The following is a 20789-nucleotide window of genomic DNA, read 5'->3' on the forward strand; positions in this document are numbered from 1 at the left end:
TAAACTTTTAATTTTTATACAATTTTAAAGGTCATTTTCCATTTACAGTTATTACAAAATTGTTGGCTATATTCTTCATGTTGCACAATACATCCTTGGTCCTATCTTACACCCAATAGTTTATACCTCTCACTCCCTCACCCCTATATTGCACACTCCCCTCCCCTCACTGGTAGCCACTAGTTTGTTCTCTATATCTGTGTGTGCTTTTTTTTTGTTATATTTACTAGTTTTGTTATGTTTTTTAGATTCCACATATAAGTGATATCATACAGTATTTATCTTTCACTGACTTATTTCACTTAGCATAATACCCTCCAAGTCCAACCATGTTGCTGCAAATGGCAAAATATTGTTCTTTTTTATGGATGAATAGTATTCCACTGTATATATGTACCACATCTTCTTTATCCATTCATCTGTTGATGGACACTTAGGTTGTTTCCATGTCTTGGCAATTGCAAATAATGCTGCTGTGAACATTGGGGTGCATGTATCTTTTCGATTTAGTGTTTTGGGTTTTTTTTTTTGGATATATACCCAGGAGTGGAATTTCTGGGTCATATGGTAGTTCTATTTTTAGTTTTTTGAGAAACCACTATACTGTTTTCCACAGTGGCTGCACCAATTTATATTCCTACCAACAGTGTACAAGGGTGGAAAGATAATTCTTGAACCCATGTATTTCATGATGAATTATTAACCTTAGAGTTTAGACTTGGAAGACACCCTAGAGGTCTAATAATAACCTGTATTCTTCTGAGGAATGAAGAGACTAAATATAGGATGCACTTTGGTTTTTCTCATACAGTTTGTTATATTTTTGGGGTGAAGTCTTTGTACTTAAACCCAGCATTTGTTACTTGTACCTGAAAAAAAAAACATGTGTACACTGGCACTTCAATAAAGCCCACTTTATCTCATTTTATATTACCCCAAATAAAAACTATGTAAAATCTTAATTTTATGTAATTGAATAGCACAGTGTTTGGTCACAAAGTAGTAGTGTAATACCTTTTTTGAGCAAATGAATGAATTAATGAATACATTTTTAGATACTCCAGAATGAAACTACCGTAAGGGCTTTAAATAGCATCATATTAATAATAGGCATATAACTTCTGTGGTAGGATATAACATTTCTACTTGGACACCCTGAAATCATCATCAAAGAAATTTTATCAGTCTGCTTTGCGGTATTTTGTCAGCTCTCCTACTTAACAACCAATAACAAACCAAATGAATAAAAAAAATACCCAAAAAGGCTTATGTTCCTAGTAACATTTTATTGAGGAAAGGGTCACATTAACAGGAAATTTTCTAACTTTAAGAGAGTTGCAGTCATTTCCGGTCCTCTGACCCTTCCCCTTTGCCAGTGAGTGGTAGTGGCATGTGGGAAGGACAGTGACAGGGAGATCCACGCAGTTATCATTGGTGATAAACTAAGAACAAATCTGAAACACAGTCTTTAAAGATCAGCGATCATCGTGGAGAGTAGAGGCCAGCTTCTTAGGAAGTTTCTGCAGGTAGTTTTACCCCATGAGATTGCATGATCCTCCTTTTTCTTTTAATACCTAGTGGTATTAGGTGGTATGAGCTTGGTGGCCATCATTTCTGGGAGGAACTGAGGACCACCCTGTTGTCAAGGGACTATTTGCATACACAGTTGGAATAGCCAGGACAAACTGGAAAGAATGGATAAAGCAAACAATATTGTTACTATAATCCTGTTCAGTACCCCCCACCCCAGTCCCATCAGAGAAGAGGACAAAGAGCACTGTGGAAAGCCCACAGTGGGACTTAGCTGACACTGAAGTCTGTATTTCTTCAGCACATACTCAGATTATTTTCCAGAGCAGAGGCCCAACTCACCCCATTGGTGTTGGTGATTGCTTGGCTGGCAAAATGGGCTGTGACACAAGTTATGCAAAACTCCTAAAGAGAGAAGATGATCAGCATGGCTGAAATTCCTTTCCCAGCAAGCCGAAAGCAGGAATAAACACACTGAAATGTTGACTAAATCAGGAGGGCTTCACCCAGGCTTCAAAAAGTTCTGATTCATCAAATGCACTATTGCTTGTACTCACCTAGCTCTGGGATCATTTCTCTGTCATCACATGCTTATTTCAGGGCAATGTAAATTAACTTTGGAATTTCTTTAAAATGCCAGAAGACTTCCCTTTTTGCCAGTAGACTGTTTTATTTAGAAACATTAGAAAGGAAATAGAGTTTTTCTCTTTGCAGTGGCTTTTTTTTCTAATAAAAATTTAGTTGCTCATTAAAATAAAAAAGTAAATCAAGTAACATAGAACACAACCAATCATTCCAAATGCCACTGCCCAGAAATGAGCTAAATTAACATCTGAGACCTGTTATTCTAGAACTCTATGTACGGGCAAAAGGCAAATAGAAAAGTGGATGCAGGGACTTCCCTGGCGGTCCAGTGGTTGGGACTCTGTGCTTCCACTGCAGGGGGCGCAGGTTCGATTCCTGGCCGGGGAACTAAGATCTGGCATGCCGCATAGGGCAGACAAAAAAATAGAAAAAAAGAAAAGAAAAAAGGAGAACAAGCAAGGGAGGGAATGAGAGAGCAATAGAGGGAAACACCATTTTTTAATAATGGAATCATTTTTACTTCCTATTTTGAAATAAAAGTATTACCTGATTTTAAAAGAACAAAAAGAAGTCAAGTTTATGAAATCCATGAAGAAGTTGACATCATTTTAAACCTACAAGTTTCAGTTTGAGGCAGTATTAGATGATTGTTTATTATGAAAAATGAGAGATTAGCATGCTTGTTTTACCTCTCATCTCTCTTCACCTTCCAGTTTTTGTGCTTTTCACGAATCTCCTTACACAGCTTCTCCTTGCGTTTCTATATTCTTGATTTAATCTACCTCGTGTATGGTTGAATATTACTATTCTTTTTTTTTTTTTAGGAGCAGTGCCCATGTGTGTTATTGTTGTTTCACTGAGAGTATCTTCTTGTTGCTTTTATACTTTCACAAGGATTTTATTGGACTTGTTATTCTTTTTTTATTTTTAAAATTAAAAAAATATATTTATTTATTTTTGGCTGCATTGGGTCTTTATTGCTGCGTGCGGTCTTTCTCTAGCTGTGGCAAGTAGGGGGCTACTCTTTGTTGCGGTGCATGGGCTTCTCATTGCGGTGGCTTCTCTTGCTGTGGAGCACAGGCTCTAGGTGTGCGGGCTTCAGTAGTTGTGGCTCGCGGGCTCAGTAGTTGTGGCTAGCAGGCTCCAGAGCGCAGGCTCAGTAGTTGTGGCACATGGGGCTTAGTTGCTCCATGGCATGTGGGGTCTTCCCGGACTAGGGCTTGAACCCGTATCCCCTGCATTAGGCAGGTGGATTCTTAACCGCTACACCACCAGGGAAGTCCCTGGACTTGTTACTCTTGAGTCACATTTTCTTTTCATCAAAACTTTATAGATATTGCTCCATGATTTTCCCTCACTGAATGTTGTTGTAGTAGAGACTGAGTCAAGCTGATTTTTTTCCTGCTTGTAAGTAATTTGATTTTTCTCCCTAAAACCTCAAAGAATCCTTTTCTATACCTTATGCCTTAACAAGGATACATATATTTCAATATGTATCAATATCAATATTGATATCTATATCTCACTTATTTTGCATCTCTTTCTCCTAGTATAGGTTATTCTCATTCAGTGTGCAAGTTCAGTTACTCTTTTATTTCCAGGAGCTTTTTTTCCCAGTATTTCTGTATACCCTTTAGGAGTCTTCCCTATGTGACTACCCATGATATGGACCACTAAGGGGTGCCTTTTCTGCCATAGTCCATCTACAGAGGTGACTCTCCCACTTTATTCTCTAGTCCTAGAGATCACATGACCAGGAGTAGGACTGGAATAGAAAAAGAGATTTACTACTAGAGCTGCTGTACAGTAATAAGAAATAAAATATAGATCCACTCTAAGTGAGTGGAAAGAGAGGAGGCACATGGTAGGTGATGGGATACTTACCACTGCCCAGGAGTCTTGATTAGGCAGCCCATTAATGCTCACATCCACCAGCAACAGAATCACCCCAATGAAGGCAAAGACAAAATTAACAGTGTTCATTCCTAGGCTGCCTTTTATATGATGGAGATGGCAGGAAAAATAAATCATATGTAAGATGAGTGAAATTAAATGAAATAAGAAGCCTAATTTAAATCTAATGGTTCTTAATCTTTGAAATCTTGAAAAAAATTTTGAAGTTGAAATGATCTTTTTCCTCTGCCCTTCTGGATAGTTACCATGAAAACTATTCTATATGCCACCTAAATGTAGGGTATTTCTAAAATCTGTAGAAAAATGTAAATAATACAAAGCAGAAGCTCATCTATTATATTTGTCTAAGCCTCATGCAAAATAACAATTATATTCCCTTTTTAAAACAATAAAATGACAAACTTATAATGAGCATTTTTTCTGTGACAGCCACTGTATTAAATCATGTAAATGCGTTATTTTGTAGAACTCTTACAACCACTCTACGAGGTAGTACTATATAGCATCGCATTTTATAGATGGAAAAGTATATACACAAAAAAATCTGTGCTGATAAATTTAGGAATTAATGAAACCCTTGTCTTTCTAAGGACTAGATAGATTTAGAATGAGGAACTTGTTAGGCTTTTGAGGGTAGGGGTAAATGGGCAGAGTATAAAACGTTCCCCAGTTTCTACAAGAAGACTTTGAAATTCAGCAGAATAATTGTGAAACCAAGTCCTCAGCTGACTTGTTAGGAGTTCTTTGGAATGTGCTACTGCTTCAGCATGCCTTAGATAGTCTCCTGAAGGTCTCTAAAGGGCTCCTAGAAAAATCGCTTTAGGTATAATTTTAGCTCTCTTCTCCAAATGGACAGATTCTATGCTTGGACAAGCATAGTTAGAGGGAAGGATCTCTAAATCATGCAGTGAAAGGATAGTTTATTTTGTTTTTGTATTACAAGAGTAGTCAAGATTAGACTGATTTATTTTATTTTATTTTTAGTCTAGTGTAGTCTAGTCTGGGAACATATGAGCAACATGACCCTGTGTTCCTATTTTTCTGTTCTTCCCTCTTGTGCTGGATTAAATATAGTCTCGAAACCACTTCTGTTCTAGTTATCTCTAGTTCTTGGCAAACCATTTTCTTTCTCCTGTTTCCAAAGTGGACCAGGAGATTGCAAAAGGTGGAGGGCTGTGACAGAGAGAATTGAAAGGCCTGTCTCAGTGATTTATGGACTCTTCTTAGGTACTGAGCTAGGTGTTTTTCATGATGATCTAAAGAACTATAAAACAAAAGTCAAATCTGAATAAGACTAGGAGATATGCACAAAGAAAAAATAACAATACACGGCAAGACAGAACTGAGAAGTAGCAAATGCATAGTAGAGTCTTTGATAACTGAAGTGGCAAGAGGGTGTTCCCTGGTTCTTTGTTTCTGCTTGGAGTTTCCCCGGTGCAGTGTGACCCCACTGAACCGGGGAGCCTTGGAAGTAAACAACCCCATCTTTACTAATTTCCACTCTTGTGAATTAAAGAGTCGGGATGTTGAACTCTGCCATTTCTTTTTTTTTTTTTTAATGTATTTTTTGCATTTGCTTTATTTATTTATTTATTTATTTATTTATTTATTTTTGGCTGCGTTTGTCTTCGTTGCTGCGCGGGCTTTCTCTAGTTGCGGCGAGTGGGAAGAACTCTTCGTTGCGGTGCGCGGGCTTCTCACTGAGGTGGCTTCTCTTGTTGCGGAGCACGGGCTCTAGAGCGCAGGCTCAGTAGTTGTGGCGCACGGGCTTAGTTGCTCCGCGGCATGTGGGATCTTCCCAGACCAGGGCTCAAACCCGTGTCCCCTGCACTGGCAGGCGGATTCTTAACCACTGCGCCACCAGGGAAGCCCAACCTCTGCCATTTCTGAGGGGCAAATTGTGTAGACCATGTGAAGGCATACATACCATGGAGGGAACCCACAGATACTTCTGGGAAAACAATGCTCCCCTTCTCATTTTCTGAATCTGCCTTCTCAATTTTCTTACCCAAATAAATTAATCTTTAAAGGGGTTTAAAAAGTAGAAACATTCTAACTTACCAGACAAGGGGAAAACTGCCTGGATGCCGAAATAGAGAGTGCTCCAGTAATAATGAACTGTAGAAATAAACAAATTTATTTGTGAAATGATGGGTCCTTTGATTTTTCCTGGGAAATACTTCTCTTTATATGATGAAAGGTTGACCTATTTATATTTCCCTCTCAAAAATTCCTCTTGTACTTCTCAATTTTTTGGAGTAACTCTCGAGGTTACTATGTCCTTTTGACATCCTTTTCTTTCTTCTCCTTAGTTTCTCGCATAAAAAGACCTCATTCCCTTGTAAGTTTTCCTTGTTCGGATGACTTCTGACCTCAGTGCTCAGTCTCTTCTCATGATCAATTGCATATTTTTAATCATGTTCCCGATCACCTCTTTTTGCCACTGTCCACCCAGCACATACATTTCCATCTAAAATGTAATAGGGAAATAAAACTTTGGTTTGCTGGTTACTTGATTAGTGTAAACTATAGGGTGTGAGTTTAGGCTGCAAGTTAAAATGGAGAATACAAGCTCTTTATTTAATTCTCTATCTAATTAATATCTAATATTAATATTTAGTATCTAAATTCTCCAGCTGATCAGATGCAGGGCTTATTAAAAAAAGAGTTGTGCATAGACTGGGGACAGCTATACTTGATAAACTGAGAAGGACAGCTGTTGCAGCAGGCTACTCACAGAGAGGTTGCCCCAGAATGGATATCCGCCAATAAAAGACAAGGAAGCAAAACCCCAAACTTGGTTATAAATAGAGGCCATTAAACCCAAAATAATTCCAAAGTCAGTGTGCATCAATCCAATCATGATCTGGATTGCCTGAAAAAAGAAAACAGACATTTAAAAATTGCTTCTTCATCTTCAGGCACCACTGAAACATCACTATCATTGCTGCTGCTCCTTATTTATTGTCAACTCTGTCAAGATCCATGGTGTCATTTAGCTATACCTCTACAGGAGGTGGGCCATTAAGATTTTGACATATGCTAAGGCCAGGGCCTCAGCGTAAAGCCTTGTTTTTTTCTTTTTTTTCTTCACATCTTTATTGGAGTATATTTGCTTTACAATGGTGTGTTAGTTTCTGCTTCATAACAAAGTGAATCAGCTATACATATACATATATCCCCATATCTCCTCCCTCTTGTGTCTCCCTCCCACCCTCCCTATCCCACCCCTCTAGGTGGTCACAAAGCACCAAACTGATCTCCCTGTGCTATGTGGCTGCTTCCCACTACCTATCTATTTTACATTTGTTAGTGTATATATGTCCATGCTACTCTCTCACTTCATCCCAGCTTACCCTTCCCCCTCCCTGTGTCCTCAAGTCCATTATCTACATGTGCATCTTTATTCCTGTCCTGCCCCTTGGTTCTTCAAAACCTTTTTTTTTTTTTTTAGATTCCATATGTATTTGTTAGCATACGGTATTTGTTTTTCTCTTTCTGAATTACTTCACTCTGTATGACAGACTCTAGGTCCATCTACCTCACTACAAATAACTCAATTTTGTTTCTTTTTATGATTGAATAATATTCCATTGTATATATGTGCCACATATCTTTATCCATTCATCTGTCAAAGGACACTTAGGTTGCTTCCATCTCCAGACTATTGTAAATAGAACTGCAATGAACATTGTGGTACATGACTCTTTTTGAATTATGGTTTTCTCAGGGTATATGCCCAGTAGTGGGATTGCTGGGTCATATGGTAGTTCTCGTTTTAGTTTTTTAAGGAACCTCCATACTGTTTTCCATAGTGGCTGTATCAATTTACATTCCCACCTCTCCAGCATTTATTGTTTGTAGATTTTTTGATGATGGCCATTCTGACTAGTGTGAGGTGATACCTCATTGTAGTTTTGATTTGCATTTCTCTAATGATTAGTGATGTTAAGCATCCTTACATGTGTTTGTTGGCAATCTGTATGTCTTCTTTGGAGAAATGTGTATTTAGATCTTCTGCCCATTTCTGGATTGGGTTGTTTGTTTTTTTGATATTGAGCTGCATGGGCTGCTTGTAAATTTTGGAGATTAATCCTTTGTCAGTTGCTTTATTTGCAAAATATTTTCTCCCATTCTGAGGGTTGTCTTTTCATCATGTTTATGTTTTCCTTTGCTGTGCAAAAGGTTTTAAGTTTCATTAGGTCTCATTTGTTTATTTTTGTCTTTATTTCCATTACTCTAGGAGGTGGGTCAAAAGAGATCTTGCTGTGATTTATGTCAAAGAGTGTTCTTCCTATGTTTTCCTCTAAGAGTTTTATAGTGTCTGGCCTTACATTTAGGCCTTTAATACATTTTGAGTATATTTTTGTGTATGGTATTAGGGAGTGTTCTAATTTCATTATTTTACATGTAGCTGTCCAGTTTTCCCAGCACCACTTATTGAAGAGGCTGTCTTTTCTCTATTGTATATTCTTGCCTCCTTTACCAAAGATAAGGTGACCATATGTGCGTGGGTTTATCTCTGGGCTTTCTATCCTGTTCCATTGATCTATATTTCTGTTTCTGTGCCAGTACCATACTGTCTTGATTACTGTAGCTTTGTAGTATAGTCTGAAGTCAGGGAGCCTGATTCCTCCAGCTCCGTTTTTCTTTCTCAAGATTGCTTTGGCTTTTCAGGGTCTTTTGTGTTTCCATACAAATTGTGAAATTTTTTGTTCTAGTTCTGTGAAAAATGCCATTGGTAGTTTGATAGGGATTGCATTGAATCTGTAGATTGCTTTGGGTAGTATAGTCATTTTCACAATGTTGATTCTTCCAATCCAAGAATATGGTATATCTCTCCATCTGTTTGTATCATCCTTAATTTCCTTCATCAGTGTCTTACAGTTTTCTGCCTACAGGTCTTTTATCTCCCTAGGTAGGTTTATTCCTGGGTATTTTATTCTTTTTGTTGCAATGGTAAATGGGAGTGTTTCCTTAATTTCTCTTTCAGATTTTTCATCATTAGTGTATAGGAATGCAAGAGATTTCTGTGCATTAATTTTGTAACCTGCTACTTTACCAAATTCATTGATTAGCTCTAGTAGTTTTCTGGTGGCATTTTAGGATTCTCTATGCATAGTATCATGTCATCTACAGACAGTGACATCTTTACTTCTTCTTTTCCAATTTGGATTCCTTTATTTATTTTTCTTCTCTGACTGCCGTGGCTAGGGCTTCCAAAACTATGTTGAATCATAGTGGTGAGAGTGGACAACCTTGTCTTGTTCCTGATCTTAGAGGAAATGGTTTCAGTTTTTCACCGTTGAGAATGATGTTGGCTGTTGGTTTGTCATATATGGCCTTTATTATGTTGAGCTAAGTTCCCTCTATGCCTACTTTCTGGAGGGTTTTTATCATAAATGGGTGTTGAATATTTTCACAAGCTTTTTCTGCATCTATTGAGATGACCATATGGTTTTTCTCCTTCAATTTGTTAATATGGTTTATCATATTGATTGATTTGCATATATTGAAGAATCAAGCATTCCTGGGATAAACCCCACTTGATCAGGGTGTATGATCCTTTTAATGTGCTGTTGGATTCTGTTTGCTAGTATTTTTGCATCTATGTTCATCAGTGATATAGGCCTGTAGTTTTCTTTCTTTGTGGCATCTTTTTCTGGTTTTGGTATCATGGTGATGGTGGCTTCGTAGAAGGAGTTTGGGAGTGTTCCTCCCTCTGCTATATTTTGGAAGAGTTTGAGAAGGACAGGTGTTAGCTTTTCTGTAAATGTTTGATAGAATTCGCCTGTAAAGCCATCTGGTCCTGGGCTTTTGTTTGTTGGAAGATTTTTAATCACAGTCTCAATTTCAGTGCTTGTGATTGTTCTGTTTATATTTTCTATTTCTTCCTGGTTCAGTCTCGGGAGGTTGTGCTTTTCTAAGAAGTTGTCCATTTCTTCGAGGTTGTCCATTTTATTGGCATAGAGTTGCTTGTAGTAATCTCTCATGGTCCTTTTATTTCTGCAGTGTCAGTTGTTACTTCTCCTTTTTTTTCATTTCTAATTCTGTTGATGTGAGTCTTCTCCCTTTTTTTCTTGATGAGTCTGGTGGTTTATCATCTTTGTTTATCTTCTCAAAGAACCAGCTTTTAGTTTTATTGATCTTTGCTATTGTTTCCTTCATTTCTTTTTCATTTACTTCTGATCTGATCTTTTTGATTTCTTTCCTTCTGCTAACTTTGTTTTTTTTTGTTCTTGTTGTTCTTCTTTCTCTAATTGGTTTAAGGGTAAGGTTAGGTTTTTTTTTTTTTTTTTTTTTTTTTCTTTTTGCGGTATGTGGGCCTCTCACTGTTGTGGCCTCTCCCGTTGCGGAGCACAGGCTCCGGATGCGCAGGCCCAGCGGCCATGGCTCACGGGCCCAGCCGCTCCGCGGCATATGGGATCCTCCCAGACCGGGGCACGAACCCGTATCCCCTGCATCGGCAGGCGGACTCTTAACCACTTGCGCCACCAGGGAGGCCCAAGGTTAGGTTGTTTATTTGAGATGTTTCTTGTTTCTTGAGGTAGGATTGTATTGCTATAAACTTCCCTCTTAGAACTGCTTTTGCTGCATCCCATAGGTTTTGGGTTGTTGTGTTTTCTTTGTCATTTGTTTCTAGGTATTTTTTGATTTCCTCTTTGATTTCCTCAGTGATCTCTTGGTTATGTAGCATGTATTGTTTAGCCTCCATGTGTTTGTATTTTTTACAGATTTATTTCCTGTAATTGATATCTAGTCTCATAGCATTCTGGTCGGAAAAGATACTTGATATGATTTCAATTTTTTAAAATTTACCAAGGCTTGATTTGTGAGCTAAGATATGATCTATCCTGGAGAATGTTCCATGAGCACTTGAGAAGAATGTATATTCTGTTGTTTTTGGATGGAATGTCCTATAAATGTCAATTAAGTCCATCTGTTTTAATGTATCATTTAAAGCTTTTGTTTTCTTTTTTATTTTCATTTTGGATGATCTGTCCTTTGGTGAAAGTGGGGTGTTAAAGTCCCCTACTATGATTGTGTTACTGTCAATTTCCCCTTATATGGCTGTTAGCATTCGCCTTATGTATTGAAGTGCTCCTATGTTGGGTGCATAAATATTTACAATTGTTATATCTTCTTCTTGGATTGATCCCTTGATCATTATGTAGTGTCCTTCTTTGTCTCTTGTAATAATCTTTATTTAAAAATCTACTTTGTCTGAGTATTGCTAACTCCAGCTTTCTTTTGATTTCCATTTGCATGGAATATCTTTTTCCATCCCTTCACTTTCAGTCTGTATGTGTCCCTAAGTCTAAAGTGGGCTCTTGTAGACAGCATATATACAGGTCTTGTTTTTGTATCCATTCAGCCAGTCTCTGTCTTTTGGTTGGAGCATTTAATGCATTTACATTTAAAGTAATTATCGATATGTATGTTCCTATGCCCATTTTCTTCATTATTTTGGGTTTGTTATTGTAGATCTTTTACTTGTGTTTTCTGCCTAGAGAAGTTCCTTTAGAATTTGTTGTAGAGCTGGTTTGGTGGTGCTGAATTCTCTTAGTTTTTGCTTGTCTGTAAAGGTTTTAATTTCTCTGTCAAATCTGAATGAGGTCTTTGCTGTGTAGAGTAACCTTGGCTGTAGTTTTTTCCCTTTCATCACTTTATATATGTCCTGCCACACCCTTCTGGCTTGCAGAGTTTCTGCTGAAAGATCAGCTGTTAACCTTATGGGGATTCCCTTGTATGTTATTTGTTGTTTTTCCCTTGCTGCTTTTAATATTTTTTCTTTGTATTTAATTTTTGATACTTTGATTAGTATGTGTCTTGCTTGGCATGTTTCTCCTTGGATTTATCCTGTCTGGGACTGTCTGCACTTCCTGGACTTGATTGACTCTTTCCTTTCCTATATTAGGGAAGTTTTCAGTAAAGCCTTGTTTGAGGTATTTGGGGAGGCTTGTTCATGTGGCCCAAGGATTCTTCAAAAAGTACTACTGCATAGGCGTGCATGAGCATCCCCTGAGAGCCTCCAAGACTCTTTGAAAAAAATGCTGTAACTGTGACTTCAATGACTGTGTTTTGCAAATGGACCGGTTCTCTGCTTGGGTAATCCGAGTTCTGGGGAAAGTATCAATGAAGAAAAAACAATTTATTAGGCATTAACAATATGCTTGATCATTTCTAAGCACTTTACACTGATTGTACATGTAATCCTCCCAAACAACGGGATGGAGACACAGAGACTTAAAGAAATTAGGTATCTGTCTTAGTCTGTTCAGGCTGCTGTAACAAAATACCACAGACTGTGTGGTTTATAAACAACATAATCTTATTGTGCACAGTTCTGGAGGCTGGGAAGTCCACGTTCAAGATTCCAGCACAGTCACCTTGTGGTGAGGGCCCTCTTCCTGTTCACAGCCCGTGCCTCTGTGTCCTCACATGGTGCAAAGGGCGAGGGATCTCTCAGGAGTCTCTTTTATAAGGCAATAATCTCATTCACGAGCGCTCCACTCTCATGACCTAATAAGCACCTCCCAAAGGCCTACCTCCTAGTACTATCATGTTGCAGAGTTAGGATTTCAACATATGAATTTTGGAGGGGGACAGAAACATTCAGACCATAGCAGTGCCCAAGGTCACACAATTACTGAGGGGCAGACCTGGGAATTTTTTTTTTTTTTTTTTGCGGTACGTGTTCCTCTCACTGTTGTGGCCTCTCCCGTTGTGGAGCACAGGCTCCAGACACGCAGGCTCAGCGGCCATGGCTCACGGGCCCAGCCACTCCGCGGCATGTGGGATCTTCCCAGACCAGGGCACAAACCCGTGTCCCCTGCATCAGCAGGCGGACTCTCAACCACTGCGCCACCAGGGAAGCCCTCAATTCTACTTTATTTGCCTCCTCCCTGTTCTTCAAACATGCCACATTTTCCTCGAAAGACCTTCTGACTTTACTGGGAACCTCTTGCCTGACACCCACAAGACTCACTCCTCACTTCCTGTCTTTGCTCAGTTGTCGTCTTCTAAGGAAAGCCTGCCCTGACCAGCTTGAAACTGCTACCCCCTCACTGCCTGGAACTCCTTATCCCTTTCACACTTCTTTATTCTTTCCATATCTTTTATCAACTTCCAGCACACTGTGTACCTTAATTCTCTATTATGTGTGTAGTCTGATTCTCCCACTAGGTTCTGAGCTCCATGAGGGCAGAGGTTATGCCTGATTTGTTCTCTGCCGTATTCCCAGCACCTGTATGGGGCCAGCTGTGCAGTGTGCTAGTTTGTGCCAGTGGCCCAATGGGAGCAGGGAACTTCCTCTCTCTGGCAGGAGGAGGATCTGAGAGGCCACTTCCCAGCTTACATCTGCCTGCTGCAGGGGGGCCAGTGCTCAGTTTTACTTTCCTGTGATGGCTAGAAGAGTTCTGGCATATAATGGGCACTCAATATAACTTATGGAAGCCTCTAGCAGAGAAGTTAGAGCTGCACACAGGGAGGGACAGTACCATTTGGAGGAGTTGTGTTAGTGGCGTGAAAGAGGTTCTTCAAAAGCACAGCAAAGGGATACGGGTTCGTGCCCCGGTCTGGGAGGATCCCATATGCCGCGGAGCGGCTGGGCCCGTGAGCCATGGCCGCTGGGCCTGCGCATCCGGAGCCTGTGCTCCGCAACGGGAGAGGCCACAACAGTGAGAGGCCCGCATACCGCAAAAAGAAAAAAAAAAAAAAAAAAAAAAAGCACAGCAAAGGAACTAATAATGCCACCTATGCCAGTGGAGTCTTCATGTACATATAGGGCATATTTTATTTACAGTACCTCTATAAACTAGATTAGGAATGGTCAAAGTGCCCCTTATGGAATTGACATGCAATTATGTCATAACATCTCCATGGGCACTGGATGAGGGGAGAGCAGATGGAATGGCCCCTAGTTCTTTCACACCCAGTTTCCCCAGACAGCCCATTTGTAGTTCCTTCTGTTTTTAAGGCAGCCCTCAATATGAGCTTGCCTCTGTACAAATACCAGACTTGAAACTAATCAGAGACAGGAGTGAGGGTACCCAAAATATCCTTTGCAAAAGTGAGATCAAGCTAGAAGTGGTGGCATTTCCAGAATGTCAGTGTTACTGAATCATCCTGCTACGAAGAATCCTTTGTCACCCATTAAATTTTTTGCTTGAATCCAAAGTAAAATGAATTTGGGGGTAAAATCTATATGCAGACTAATTATTTCTACCTAAAAGGAATACCGTTTCCAGGGTAGCATTCCAACCTTTCTTTTTTTTTTTTTTACATTTTTTAATTAGTTTCTGCTTTATAACAAAGTGTATCAGTTATACATATACATCTGTTCCCATATCCCTTCCCTCTTGCGTCTCCCTCCTTCCCACCCCCCCATCCCACCCCTCCAGGCGGTCACAAAGCACCGAGCTGATTGGGCTTATGTCATGAGATCATAAACTTCTCTCCTCCTATAGCTTATAAGCACAATAAAACCTTACAAATGCAAAATAAAAATTCTAGTAGTAAGTAGACTTACCCCTAGTGTCTTTGCTTCTTCTTTAAAGTTTGTAGCTGCTTCTCCTCTAGCTTAATTTACCGTTTGTATATTTCCTGGACCCTGCCGACTGTTGGTGAAGGTTCCTGGAGAAGTAATGAAGGGAGGCTGACCACTCTGTGCTTGGTTTCCTAGGCTGATGAAACTCAGAGGTCGTTGAGACCCAGGAGCCGTAGAGTAGCTTGGTGGGTAAGGATTAGGTTTGGTTTCACACATTCTGGGGTAGGCTGTTGGCTTGGATGACATCATTATGTCCTAAGTATTACAAAACATAGCAAAATGATAAATTTACCCAGAAAGGAAACTAAAGAAAATCTTGTCAAATGTCCATTATCTATGCAAATGAATGAAAGCAAGTGAGCAGTTAATGGGCAATGGCAACAAATATGAGTGATACTTATTTGACTTTGGAATCCTATACATCCTACAGTTTGAAAGAAGGGAAGGAGGGGAAGATGAGGATACATTTACTTTCCAATTCCCATTTGTTTTTTGTTTTTTTTTGCGGTACGCGGGCCTCTCACTGTTGTGGCCTCTCCCGCTGCGGAGCACAGGCTCCGGACGCGCAGGGTCAGCGGCCATGGCTCACGGGCTCAGCCGCTCCGTGGCATGTGGGATCCTCCTGGACTGGGGCACGAACCCGCGTCCCCTACATCGGCAGGCGGACTCCCAACCACTGCGCCAGCAGGGAAGCCCAGCATTAACTTTTGATTGTTTATTTTTGAAGTATCTTTTACCTGTTTTATAGCAACTGCCATTCTCTTTCATTCCTCTCCTGGTTTTCTTTCCTCCCTTGTTTCATTTCTGTCCTGCTTCATGCCTCTTATGGTTTCTTATCTACTCGCCCAACAGAGAGTCAAGAGTTGGCACCATTTCTCCAGCCTGGAAAATGGAACGCTGCAGAGAACCCACGCAGGTAGACCAGCCCCACCGTTGATGCCTATTGATTTGAGTGAAGAAATAGGTAAAGATGTGTCAGTGGACTCACTCCGTTCCTTTGGCACCTCTCTGCTTTCTGTCTTTCTGTTTTCCAAGCTCTGAGGTGATCTGAGATACTTACTTGGATATTATTCGTACTTTTTAACTTCCTTGTTTCAAACCAACCTGTCTGCTATCTTTATTTAATGCCAAGTCCTTTTACCATTGACTCTTCTACGCTAAGTGGATACATAGGCCCATTGATAAACTTTGGACCATGCTGTGCTTTCACACTTCCTTCTCCTTTGTACTGGGAAACCTTTTCTGAAACCCCCAAACCCTTAAGTGCTCATTTTCTCCAACCTCTTTGCACTTTTTGATATTCATTAGTGCAGAATCATATTGCCTTTTAATGCCCTCTATGTTAACTAAACAAAATGGAAAATATAGATAGTAAAAACACAAGAGAAAGAAAAAAAAGCATCCATAATGCCACAACTCAATGGTAATATTTTTACTTAGATTTTTGTAGCTTTTTTTTTTTTGGCTGTATGTGGGCCTCTCACTGTTGTGGCCTCTCCTGTTGCGGAACACAGGCTCCGGACGCACAGGCTCAGTGGCCATGGCTCACGGGCCCAGCCGCACTGCGGCATGTGGGATCTTTCCGGACCGGGGCACGAACCCGTGTGCCCTGCATCGCCAGGCGGACTCCCAACCACTGCGCCACCAGGGAAGCCCTACTTAGATTTTTTTTTTTTTAATTTATTTATTTATTTATTTATTTATGGCTGTGTTGGGTCTTCGTTTCTGTGCGAGGGCTTTCTCCAGTTGTGGCAAGTGGGGGCCACTCTTCATCGCAGTGCACGGGCCTCTCACTATTGCGGTCTCTCTTGTTGCGGAGCACAGGCTCCAGACGCGCAGGCTCAGTAGTTGTGGCTCACGGGCCTAGTGGCTCCGCGGCATGTGGGATCTTCCCAGACCAGGGCTCGAACCTGTGTCCCCTGCATTGGCAGGCAGATTCTCAACCACTGCGCCACCAGGGAAACCCCCTACTTAGATTTTTAAACGTTTGTATGTCGATATGTATTTCACATAGAGACATATGATTTTGAAAATCACCCAGTTAGGATCATGTTGTTTAGCTTAATGTCTTTTGAACACCTTTTTCGTGTCAACAAATATTTACTATAATTCTTTTTTTTTTTGCGGTACACAGGCCTCTCACTGTTGTGGCCTCTCCCGTTACGGAGCACAGGCTCCGGACGCGCAGGCTCAGTGGCCATGGCTCACGGGCCCAGCTGCTCCGCAGCATGTGGGATCCTCCCGGACTGGGGCACGAACCCATGTCCCCTGCATCGGCAGGCGGACTCTCAACCACTGCGCCCCCAGGGAAGCCCTATAATTCTTTTTTTAATTGAAGTATAGTTGACTTACAATACTATATTGGTTTCAGGTGTACAACATAGTAATTTGATATTTGTATAGATTTCACTCCATACAAAGTTATTATAAAATATTGACTGTGTTCCCTGTGCTGTACATTACATTTTTGCATGCTATTCCATTTTTCGGAAGTGTCCTGTTACATTCCAATTATTTATTTTAAGTCCTGTCTCACAGATACAAATAAATGTCTTGCGGGCAGAGATCCTTGGGGCAGGGCCGATGTCTGTCCCCACCCCCACCCTGTGTTCTGTAGTGTCTCAGATGTGGTAGGCTCATTACATGTATGTTGAACAAGTTATGGTGAATCCAGATTCCTCTTCCATGTTTTTTTTCCCTTATGTAAAATGGACAAAAAAGATACTGAAGATTTATTAATGCTTTGACCTTTAGAAAGTGACAATTTCAGGCAATAATACTGCTCAAAGGCTGAAGGTAATTTAGAAAACACGAACTCAGCTTTGTTTTAGAAAGACCACAGAATCATGGTGACTGATGATTGGTGTGATTCATGTTATCCAGACAGCAGAAAGAGAACGGTAAAATGAATGGTGGGTTTTTTTTGGCTTTTAATTTAATTAATTAATTTATTTAACATCTTTATTGGAGTATAATTACTTAACATTGTTGTGTTAGTTTCTGTTTTATAACAAAGTGAATCAGCTATACGAATACATATATCCCCATATCCCCTCCCTCTTGCATCTCCCTCCCACCCTCCCTATCCCACCCCTCTAGGTGGTCACAAAGCACAGAGCTGATCCCCCTGGGCTATGCGGCTGCTTCCCACTAGCTATCTATTTTATATTTGGTAGTGTATATATGTCCATGCCACTCTCTCACTTCGTCCCAGCTTACCCTTCTCCCTCCCCATGTCCTCAAGCCCATTCTCTATGTCTGCATATTTATTCCTGTCCTGCCCCTTGGTTCTTCAGAACCATTTTTCTTTTTTTTTTAGATTCCATATATATGTGTTAGCCTACAGTATTTGTTTTTCTCTTTCTGACTAACTTCCCTCTGTATGACAGACTCTAGGTCCATCCACCTCACTGTAAATAACTCAATTTTGTTTCTTTTTATGGTGAGTAATATTTCATTGTATATATGTGCCACATTTTCTTTATCCATTCATCTGTCGATGGACACTTAGGTTGCTTCCATGTCCAGGCTATCATAAATAGAACTCCAATGAACATTGTGGTACATGACTCTTTTTGAATTATGGTTTTCTCAGGGTATATGCCCAGTAGTGGGATTGTTGGATTGTATGGTAGTTTTATTTTTAGTTTTTTAAGGAACCTCCATACTGTTCTCCATAGTGGCTGTATCAATTTACATTCCCACCAACAGTGCAAGGGGGTTCCCTTTTCTCCACACCCTCTCCAGCATTTATTGTCTGTAGATTTTTTGATGATGGCCATTCTGATTGGTGTGAGGTGATACCTCATTGTAGTTTTGATGTGCATTTCTCTAATGATTAATGATGTTGAGCATTCTTTCATGTGTTTGTTGGCAATCTGTATATCTTCTTTGGAGAAATGTTTATTTAGGTCTTCTGCCCCTTTTTGGATTGGGCTGTTTGTTTTTTTGATACTGAGCTGCATGAGCTGTATGTATATTTTGGAGATTAATCCTTTGTCAGTTGCTTCATGTGCAAATATTTTCTCCCATTCTGTGAGTTGTCTTTTTGTCTTGTTCATGATTTCCTTTGCTGTGCAAAAGGTTTGAAGTTTCATTAGGTCCCATTTGTTTATTTTTGTTTTTTATTTCCATTTCTCTAGGAGGTGGGTCAAAAAGGATCTTGCTGTGATGGCACAAAAACAGAAATATAGATCAATAGAACAGGATAGAAAGCCCAGAGATAAACTCATGCACATATTGTCAACTTATTTTTGATAAAGGAGGCAACAATATACAATGGAGAAAAGAGAGCCTCTTCAATAAGTGGTGCTGGGAAAACTGGACAGCTACATGTAAAAGAATCAAATTAGAACACTGCCTAACACCATACACAAAAATAAACTCAAAATGGATTAAAGACCTAAATGTAAGGCCAGACACTCTAAAGCTCTTAGAGGAAAATATACGCAGAAAACTCTATGAATGGTGTTTTCTTAAACCCCGAATGATCTCTCTTCTGGTGACCTTCCAGACCCACCTCCATGCAGCGAATCTTACTAATAAGACTCCTGCATTGTTATCTCTCCTTCCTGGTCTTATAACTGTGTGGTTGGCGCCAATAGTGATGTGATTGTGCCATGTATTATTTTGATTCTTATTTCTTCAACCACCCTATAGCTTGTAAGAAGGCAGGAGCTGTAGTATCATTTTATAATCTCTTTTGCATTATTAGTTTAGGAACATGTTCATAAAACTGAGCTTTACAGAAAGTGACTAACGTTACTAATTAAACATTAATTTTTGAAATATAATGATTCATTTATATAACGGAAGAGAAAGCTTCTTTCTTAAGCCAATACGGAGCTCATTATTCAGAGTTTAGAATTTGGAAATGAGGGCTACCAGTAACTGTAAGTGTTCTAGAAAATTATGTTCCCCACCTTTTGTGATCCTCTCAACTAGCTGAGAGAAAGTTATACCCATGGTGGTAACCTGCGGGTTTGGGATTGCAATTATATGACCTGTGACTGGAAGGATCTGCAGAGAAAGTGTGGACATTTTATCAGTAGATAATGAACTTCCAATTAAACAAGGGGTATTTAATAGTAGTGACTATTATTATTATGATCATGTAGATAACAATTATTAAAAACTAGGAGATTGGTTCAGGATGGTGGAGTAGAAGGATGTGCTCTCACTCCCTCTTGTGAGAGAACCAGAATCACAACTAACTGCTGAACAGGCACCTACAGAAAGACACTGGAACTCACCAAAAAAGATATCCCACCTCCAAAGACAAAGGAGAAGTTGCCATAAGACGGTAGGAGGGGTGCAATCACAATAAAATCAAATCCCATAACCGCTGGGTGGCTGACTCACAAACTGGAGAACACTTATACCACAGAAGTCCACCCACTGAAGTGAAGGTTCTGAGCCCCACATCAGGTTTCGCAACCTGGAGGTCCAGCAATAGGAGGGGCAATTCCCAGAGAATCAAACTTTGAAGGCTAGCGGGATTTGATTGCAGGACTTTGACAGGACTGGAGGAAACAGAGAGTCCACTCTTGGAGGGCACACACAAAGTAGTGTGCACATCAGGACCCAGGGGGAAGGAGCAGTGACCCCATAGGAGACTGAACCAGACATACCTGCTAGTGTTGGAGGGGCTCCTGCAGAGGCAGGGGATGGCTGTGGCTCACTGTGGGGACAAGGACGCTGGCAGCAGAAGTTCTGGAAAGTACCCCTTAATGTGAGCCCTCCCAGAGTCTGCCATTAGCTCCACCAAGGAGCCTGTGGGCTCTGGTGCTGGGTCACCTCAGGCCAAACAACCAACAGGGAGGGAACCCAGCCCCACCCATCAGCAGACAAGCAGATTAAAGTTTTACTGAGCTCTGCCCACCAGAACAACAGCCAGCTCTACCCACCACCAGTCCCTCCCATCAGGAAGCTTGCACAAGCCTCTTAGATAGCCTCATCCACCAGAGGGCAGACAGCAGAACCAAGAGGAGCTACAGTCCTGCAGCCTGTGGAATGAAAACCACATTCACAGAGAGACAGACAAAATGAAAAGGCAGAGGGCTATGTACCAGATGAAGGAACAAGATTAAACCCACGAAAAATAATAAAATGAAGTGGAGATAGGCAACCTTCCAAAAAAAGAATTCAGAATAATGATAGTGAGGATGATCCAGGACCTCAGAAAAAGAATGGAGGCAAAGATCAAGAAGAT

General features: G+C 40.4%; 1 protein-coding gene across 1 annotated transcript; it reads right to left on the reverse strand.

The window, feature by feature from the left end:
* Positions 1–1583: 1583 nt before the first annotated feature.
* Positions 1584–14827, reverse strand: LOC132494106 (membrane-spanning 4-domains subfamily A member 12-like). The gene is given in 6 exon segments (XM_060105142.1): positions 1584–1685; positions 1873–2004; positions 4000–4115; positions 6090–6147; positions 6767–6904; positions 14561–14827. Coding segments are annotated over 6 exon segments (813 nt in total).
* Between the last annotated feature and the right edge of the window lie 5962 nt (positions 14828–20789).

This window comes from Mesoplodon densirostris, chromosome 7, assembly GCF_025265405.1.
Source record: "Mesoplodon densirostris isolate mMesDen1 chromosome 7, mMesDen1 primary haplotype, whole genome shotgun sequence".
Lineage (NCBI taxonomy): Eukaryota > Metazoa > Chordata > Mammalia > Artiodactyla > Ziphiidae > Mesoplodon > Mesoplodon densirostris.